General features: G+C 54.3%; 1 protein-coding gene across 1 annotated transcript; it reads left to right on the top strand.

Moving 5' to 3' along the window:
• The first annotated feature begins 6827 nt into the window (after positions 1–6827).
• FJX1 (four-jointed box kinase 1) lies at positions 6828–8648 on the top strand. Its single transcript, XM_028096507.1, has one exon. The coding sequence runs from the start codon at positions 6828–6830 to the stop codon at positions 8133–8135; it is 1308 nt and encodes a 435-aa protein (XP_027952308.1). The 3' UTR covers positions 8136–8648.
• The last annotated feature ends 266 nt before the right edge of the window (positions 8649–8914 follow it).

Raw genomic sequence — 8914 nt, 5'->3', positions numbered from 1 at the left:
CGACGAACAAAGAAAGCAACAAAGCCAGCCAGCAGCACCTTCTTCATGGGAAATGTTTGTTGAGTGAATGTCTTCAGGCTGGGTGCAAAACAGCCATAGTTGGGCCATGGAGAATCCCTAACCTGGTGCTTCCCGGTCTAGGGAGGGGCCTGCGAATTGTTTCTTATATCCAAAACAAATTAAGCTGATCCCACCTACTCAAGTGCTTTTGAGGTTGAGGAAATGGAGCTCCTGAAAGATACGGTAATCTGCCCATGGGCTCATGGCTGCTGAGCTCCCCTGTGGTTCCCTCTGCTCCTCTGAATGCCCTTCTCCCCCAAAGCCTGACCTGCAAACCCCGCCCCTCCCGCACTTGCCCTTCAAGACTCAGCTTCACATCTGCGTCCTTGGTGAAGCCTTCGTGGCTTTCCCTGGTGGAATTTGCTGCTCCCTCCTCCACGCTCTCACGTAGTGGATGTTTCCGTAATAGCTGGAGCACTCACTAAAGGCTTCGTGTGCATTTCATCCACACAATCACGTTATGAGGCAGGTACAGTCATTGCCTCCACTTTTCAGATGAGCTAACAGGCCCAGAGAGGTTAAGTGACTTTCCCAAGATGACACAGCTAGTAAGTGGAAGACTTGGCAGGGCTGCACGGCACATGTCCCTAAAGGCATCACCATGCCGCCTGCCCAGGAGCACCGTTGTGATGGGAGAGATCTACTTATGTGTTCATCCCCGCTCTGGTGTGTAAGCTCCTCTGTGAGAGGGACAGCATTTAGGAATCTTTTGGTTGCACACCAAAACCCCAACTCAGAGTGCGTTCAACCACGTGGCAAGTCCAGAGGAAGGGTGGCATCAGAGTTGATTAATTTGAGGGCTTGGCGCCATTACCAAGGACCCAGGCTCCTTCCATCTTTCTGCTCTGCCACCGTCCATGTGACCACTTAGCTCCCCTTGTAGTTATGTGGTGACTATCCCAAGTCCAAGCCCTCAAATCTGGATCTGAACCACGGAGAAAAGGGGCCATATCTTGTCCAGAAACCTCCCTGGGGACTCCAGGTCTCACTGGCCAGAACAGTGTCATAAGCCTATGCTTAAACCTAACATGGGCAAGAGGACTGAAAGCACCACGACTGGCTTCGCCCAATCAGGGTCCAGCCTCGCTTCCAGCACCAAGTGCAGGAAGGAGGATGAAGAGCTGCCAGAAAGAAGGAAGGGAACAGGAGCGCGAAGAGAAGACAGCCAACCCGAGCTCCCGACACCGTTAAGGACGAGAGAAACAAAGATGCCCTGTCACTTACTGCCCAGTTCTTGGCCTTCCACATATGAACAAAAAATGGCAGTTGAACTAAATTACAGCAGAGAAAGAAAACTCCTGTTCCTGAGTGCCCAGCCAAGAATTTTTACCACCACACCCTGTAACTCGAGCATGATGCGATGTGACTGAGGTGCGTGTCGGCAATGGCTTTCAGATTTACTAAATTAATTCACCAATGCCCTAACCTTTAAATGCTTCTAACACCAGTGGCTACAGGAACATTTTTCAAAAGCAGATCAAAAGAGAGCTATGTGGAATAAAGAGGTTCATAAAAAATGTTAGTCTCACCATAAATTACACGTTTATGTCAACCCTGACTTTCTTTCCAGAAACACCGTGAAACACAGTGTATTCTTAAAAGTGGGACTCATTCAGGCAGGCAGACAAGTTGCAAAAGACTATCACATTTCCTGACCTCCTTCTAACTATACGGTAGGATTTACCTGGAACAAGGTGTGTGTAATCCTGCCTCTGACAGCCAGGAACGTGAGGACAGGGTCAGTTAAGCAATTCTCGAGCTCATAATCTAATAGAGACATGCCAAGAAAAGGAAAATGATCCTCGAGCAGGAAAATAATGTACCCTAGGGGGACAAAGAGTGGGGAGGAGAGAGACCCAAATAATACAACTATGGCCCAGAGAAGTTAGAAAGCTGCCCGGGGTCACAGAGCTGGCCATTCACGCACAGAATTACACAAATCCTGTAAGCGTGAACTCTTACTCTTTTTTTTTTTTTTTAAGATTTTATTTATTTATTTGACAGAGAGAGACACAGCGAGAGAGGGAACACAAGCAGGGGGAGTGGGAGAGGGAGAAGCAGGCTTCCCACCGAGCAGGGAGCCCAGGACGGGGCTCGATGCGGGGCTCGATGCGGGGCTCGATGCGGGGCTCGATGCGGGGCTCGATGCGGGGCTCGATCCCAGGACCCTGCGATCATGACCTGAGCCGAAGGCAGATGCTTAACGACTGAGCCACCCAGGCGCCCCGCGTGAACTCTTACTCTTTTAAGCACTGTAAATATAGGGACTAACTGGGGCGCCTGGGTGGCTCAGTCGTTAAGCGTCTGCCTTCGGCTCAGGTCATGATCCCAGCATCCTGGGATCGAGTCCCACGTCGGGCTCCCTGCTCGGCAGGAAGCCTGCTTCTTCCTCTCCCACTCCCCCTGCTTGTGTTCCCTCTCTCACTGTCAAATAAATAAATAAAAATCTTTAAAAAAAATAGAGGGACTAATTTAATTCTCACAATAAGCTATAAGGCTTGTTACTATTAATTAGTATTAACCATCAGATGTTACATAACTGTTACCGTCAGTGTTAGTAACACCAATAAGACTATTATAACTGCATTTTCCAAATGAGTATGCTGAGGCACACAGAGGCCAACTAACTTACTCAAGGTTACACACCTGGGAAGTTTTAAACCCAGACAATTTGGCTTGAGGGTTTGTTCTCTTAACCGTTTCAGTTAGTAGCAACCTTTGAGAACATTTCAAAGCAAAATTTAATCTGAGTTAAGCTTACTTTGATTAAATGCAATAATTTTTTATATCTGACATTTTCCCAGTATTTTTTTTTTTTTTTTTTGCCAAGGGTTTGTCCTCCATCATTCTGGAATCTCAGCCTGGCCGTTTACTTTCTATATGACCGTGGGCCTGTCAGTGGCTAAGCCTCAGTGTTCCCATCTGCAAAGTGGGCACATCCCTATTTGTTGGAAACGTGTGTGTGCCAGATGAAGCAGACAAAGCCCTGTGCCAAGCCCATCATAAGCACTCGGTGTTTGCTGCCAGCATTGTAGTGCCTATTAATGTCTCGCTAGCACTTCCTAACAACCTTGTGAGGTAGGCAGGATTTATTATCCTCATTTCTCAGATGTGGAAACCCAAACTCATAGAAGGGAAACAACCAGCCAGAAAGGAAACAGCCAGAATGTGGAAATGTCAGACTTGGGACACGTTCCAACTCCGAGCCTCCTGCCCTGCTCCCAGCGCTCAACGCCACCCGCCCCCGCTTTCCCAGGAGGCACTGTTAAATGAGTCAGATCATTCTTCCAACGGGACTATGGAAAAATTTGAAGCAATTGGAAGTCGAGGCTCAGGGAGAAGCTCTGAGGCATGTTAAGAAAGTTTTCGAGGTGAAAACAGGTTCCTAGGTAGGGACAGATGAGCAGCACATTCCCTCATCCCCAAGCCACTGCCAGAAGGGCAGGAGGGCCAGGGATTGCACATTGTGACGAACGGTGCTCTCCCAAGGAGCTACAGGGGCTTGGCCATGAGTGGAGGAGGGGAGCGTCCCAGGCTGGGAGGCTAAGGCAAGTGGGAACATTGTCATCTTACAGGTAAACCAGACGAGCATGTTCAGTATTTTAACGCTGTCTAAAATAATCAAATACTACTTTAAAATGGCATTCCACTTGGGGTTTGTTTTTTAGTTTTTATTTGGTTTTAGTCCTTTGGTGCTTTTCTGTATTTCAGTGCACTTGCTCAAGTTTCTATTAGTGCTTCCCATTGTGGTACATGGTGCATTGGGTCCTGTGGCTGCAGGCAAAGGGCTAGGATAAGGTCAGGCCCTCTTCCCAGAGGTAAGATCTTAGCCAACTTAAGACCCAGTTTCTTCATCAATACCAGGAACATGATGGAAAGATTCTGGGATTTGGAGTATCTGTGTTTGAGGCCAGCCCTCCTAAAATGAAAGTCACCTGTTTCCCCTTCCTACATTATGCGGAGCCTTCGCCAATATTTTTTTTCCTTTTAAAATGAAAGGGTTTTTTTTTTTAAGATTTTTATTTATTTATTTGTCAGAAAGAGAGAGAGAGAGCACACAAGCAGGGGGAGCAGCAGGCAGAGGGAGAAGCAGGCTCCCTGCCGAGCAAGAAGCCCAAGGCGGGGCTTGATCCCAGGACCCTGGGATCATGACCTGAGCTGAAGGCAGCCGCTTAACCGACTGAGCCACCCAGGTGTCGCTAAAATGAAAGTTCTTATTTTGTATCTTTCAGTAGTAAGTTGGTTTTTTTTTCAAATCAATACATACCACTTGCAGAAAATCTCATCAACATTCCAATGATTTACTCAGCAAACTGTTATTGAACACTCAGTAAGTGCCAGGCCCTGGGCCAGGCAGCCCTGAAAAAACAGACCAGAGGGACTCCTCAGACAATGACAATGAACTATCCGTTGTAATTCAGAGACAGAGACACCAACTACTTTGGATTTCTCCATAGCACCTAGGACATGTCACGGGCTGTGGTAGCGACGTCATATGCTCAGAATTTGGCTGAAATAACGAATCATCCTCTTAAACATGTATACACATTTCTCTAATTAGATGATATTCCACTTATGCCCACAAGGTGGCGATCTTGCTTACCGTTTACCCAAGCTAAAAGCACTGCATTACTAAAAAAGATGCTCAGAAGTTAAACCAAAAGATAAAAAATCAAATTCAATTTATTGAGCACCTATTTAGTGTAATATACTATGTTAAGTGGTAAGAGAAATAAAATGTTAGGAAATATTAGTCCCTGCCCTCTAGGTTAACATAGAGGGTGAGGAGCTCACACAGAGCAGGAACAGTACCTTTTAATGAGTTACTATGTTTTGATGCCTACATATCGGAGCCATAGTGACCGCAGCATCAGATAAGATGTATAAAAAAGGCATGATACAGCTGCGTGGTGCGGAACAGATTCAACAAAGACTCCACACTTCAGCCAATATGGAAACACTTGAGGGTATACAGGGTCAGCTCTAGAAGGCTCCAGATGTGGTCTTGATGCCTCTGTTCAAGCACAAACATTAGGGTGTCTGCCCTATAACTCTAAACACTCATTCTGTGGAGAATAAAATATAAGAAGTGCCAGCTGATGGACTAATAAAGTTGAAAACCCCCATGTGCACCTGATGGGGGATAAAAAGAAAAACACGTGTAAAAAAACCAGATTTCTAACTCCTGCTTCCAAGAGGTGGAGTCCACCTCCACCCCCAATCTTGCGTCTTACCTGGGAATCTTGGTTTGGATCTGGGACACACTCCTGCAGAGAGGGAAGGGAGGAAGGCAATTCTTGCCCAAGAGCCTTCTTGGTGGCTTGAACCCAGGGGTGGCTGGAAGACGGTGCGGTTTCTTTTGTCATTGTTTTGGGTTTTTTTTTTTCTCCACCCTCCCCATCACCCCCCGCCCCCCAACCATTTATTTTTCCCTGAAACCATTAAACCAGCAAGTCAAATGTAATATGGGGATTTTTTTTTTCATTTGAATTGAAAATCACATTTGGAGAATCAGGTGGCTAAATGACAGTGAGTTAAAAAAAATGAAAATGCTGGCAACTTGATAAAAAATGAGCTTTCCTGATGGAGGGAAAATCAGGTGGCGTGCTGCCAGAAGGTCCGAGTTTGAATTTTATTTAGTTTGTGCACTGGCTAAGTCCGCCGTATTTGAGCAAGCCTTTTCCGCCTCAGTTTCCTCCTGGGCAAAATTATGTCATTTCTTTGGAGAGAGAATCTCTGACACCTCTCCCTCCTGCACTAGGTCGGATCCTGGGTTACAATGTTCTCATAGCAACCTGAACCTCTCCCTGGAACGTAAGCTCCAGGAGCACGGGGAGATTCTGTGGGTTTTACTGCCCTGAGACCGAGCTTCGATGAACGGATGAACGAACGGCTGGGAGCTGGCCTAGGTGTTCTATTACTTGCACAGCGAGGTTTAATTCCCCGGGAGTCCCTTGGGAAGACGCAACGACCAAGCTCAAAGCGCACACGCCCGCAGTGACCCGCGGTGGTAGGCGCGCTCAGAAAGGGGGTGTCGGTTCAAAGTTGTCTCTAACTGGGCTGGAGTCACATTCTCTGTGGCTCGGAGCTTCCCGTGGATTTACATAAGGCAGGGTGAATCACACCATCGGAAACCAACGAGGCGAAGGGACCCGCCCAACCCGCGCCAGGCGGCGCCCGGAGCGCGACAGGGGTCACTCGGAACTTTGCAGGAGGCCAGGCGCTGCCCCGGCGCGGGGTACCAGGCGACCACTCTGACCCCCGCCGGGACCAGAGGCGCGTCCCTCCCTCTCCCCGCGCAGCTCTGGCTCGGCCCCGCCCCCTCCGACGCCCCCGCGCGGGCGCCGCTAGCCCGGCTTCCACCAGGCCCCGAAGTCCCCGACCGAAGTGGGGCCGCCTCTCCCGCTCCGAAGGAGCCATCGCCGCTTTAAGGGGAAGAGGAGGGGAAGGGGGCGGGGGTAGTGGGGGGCGGGGAGCGGCGGCCGCGGAGGGGGAGGGGGAGCCCCCTCGCTCCCACGTGGTCCGGGCGCCTGTGAATCGCGCCCGCCCGAGGGTCTCACAGCGAAATACAAAAGCAGCTGGGAAGCGGCGGCGCGGCGAGTTCCCAGCGCCGGGCAGAGCGCCGGGCAGAGCCCCGCGGCCACGATGAGGCTGAGGCGCCCGGAGCCCCGGAGCCAGCACGCTGCCGGGCCCGCCTCGCCGCGGGGACCCGGGCGCCCGGGCTCGGCTTGAAGCGGCGGCGGCCCCGGCACGGCCGGGGGGGGAGCATGGGCAGAAGGATGCGGGACGCCGCCGCCGCCGCCGCCGCCGCGGGGCTCTGGCTGCTGGCGCTGGGCTCGCTGCTGGCGCTGTGGGGCGGGCTCCTGCCGCCGCGCACCCAGCCGCCCGAAGACCGACTCCCCCGGCGCCCGGCCGGGAGCGGCGGCCCGGGGCCCGCGCCTCGCTTCCCCCTGCCCCCGCCCCTGGCGCGGGACGGCCGCGGCGGCTCCCTGAAAACTTTCCGGGCGCTGCTCACCTTGGCGGCCGGCGCTGACCGCCAGCCCCGGAGGCCCCCGGGCGAGCGCGGGCGGCACGTGCCAGCCGGGCGGCCGGGTCCCGAGGGGCGCGCCGCGGTGCACGGGGGCGTCTTCTGGAGCCGCGGCTTGGAGGAGCAGGTGCCCCGCGGCTTCTCCGAGTCGCAGGCGGCGGCGTGGCTGGAGGCGGCGCGCGGCGCCCGGGTGGTGGCCCTGGAGCGCGGCGGCTGCGGGCGCAGCTCCAACCGGCTGGCTCGCTTCTCCGACGGCACCCGCGCCTGCGTACGCTACGGCATCAACCCTGAGCAGATACAGGGCGAGGCCCTGTCCTACTACCTGGCGCGCCTGCTGGGCCTCCAGCGCCACGTGCCGCCGCTGGCACTGGCCCGGGTGGAGGCTCGCGGCGCGCAGTGGGCGCAGGTGCAGGAGGAGCTTCGCGCGGCGCACTGGACGGAGGGCAGCGTGGTGAGCCTGACGCGCTGGCTGCCCAACCTCACCGACGTGGTGGTGCCCGCGCCCTGGCGCTCCGAGGACGGCCAGCTGCGGCCCCTGCGTGCCGCCGGGGACGAGCTGGCCAACCGCAGCCAGGCGGAGCTGGTGGACCTGGTGCAGTGGACCGACTTGATCCTTTTCGACTATCTGACGGCCAACTTCGACCGGCTTGTCAGCAATCTCTTCAGCCTGCAGTGGGACCCGCGCGTCATGCAGCGCGCCACCAGCAACCTGCACCGCGGCCCCGGCGGGGCGCTGGTCTTTCTGGACAACGAGGCGGGCTTGGTGCACGGCTACCGGGTGGCGGGCATGTGGGACAAGTATAACGAGCCGCTGCTGCAGTCGGTGTGCGTGTTCCGCGAGCGGACAGCGCGGCGCGTCCTGGAGCTGCACCGCGGCCAGGACGCGGCCGCCCGGCTGCTGCGCCTCTACCAGCACCACGAGCCTCGCTTCCCGGAGCTGGCCGCGCTCGCCGACCCCCACGCTCAGCTGCTGCAGCGCCGCCTCGACTTCCTCGCCAAGCACATTTTGCACTGTAAGGCCAAGTACGGCCGCCGACCGGGGACTTAGCGTCCCCCGGAAGAAGAGAGGGAGAGACCCCCTGGCTGGGGAATGGATGATGGGGGAAGGGCCGTCGCCTCGGCCACCGCCTGGGACCGGCCAACGCCCAGCCAGTGGCCCCAGCGGCATGGAGGCTGAAACTTCACGGCTTCACCCACCTGCCCCTTTCTCTCAGCCTCGCGCTGTTTCCTTTCCCAAGTTCGGGGAGGACGAGCTCACCGGGGCGAGAAGTGTAACAGCCCCTCCGCCCAGCCTATAAAAGGATTCTGCCCTGCGTCAGCACGGAGTTTGGATCCGAAGAAACTGGCGGCCGGAGTCTGGCCCCCGGCTGGCCGTCTCTGTGGGAGATGCATCCCATTCCCTGGCCCCCTCATTCCCCGTTCCGAAAAAGGAAAACTTCTATTTGAGCCGTTGAGCTAATTGTGCATTTTCTCCCAAATACGCGCTGGTGGCCCCGGAGCAGGGCTGTGACATTGGCTGGTGGAGCCCCCTTCCTGTGTTCTGCCTTTGTTCCAGCACCGTTCATGGTGAGATCACTGTTAGGAAGGGGGGGGGGAGGCTCCCGATAGGACAAAGAGAGCAAGACCTTCAGAACGGGGGAGGGGGGGTCCTCCAGACCCTGACAATTTGTCTGACTTGTTCCTTACCCCATGTCTTTTTGGCCTAAAGGCTACAAATGCAGGACCGGCCGTATTGCACTGAGTCAAGTAATGAATTTCTTCTTCCTCCCTCCTCCCCTCCGACCAAAATTTTGACAATGATGTTGTTCACCAGAAGAAAATGAGTTT

This window comes from Eumetopias jubatus, unplaced genomic scaffold (assembly GCF_037043125.1).
Source record: "Eumetopias jubatus isolate StellerSeaLion01/CBP00866 unplaced genomic scaffold, mEumJub1_p1.0 scaffold_13, whole genome shotgun sequence".
In the NCBI taxonomy this organism is placed as follows: Eukaryota; Metazoa; Chordata; class Mammalia; order Carnivora; family Otariidae; genus Eumetopias; species Eumetopias jubatus.
This window is presented reverse-complemented; position numbering and strand designations above follow the sequence as displayed.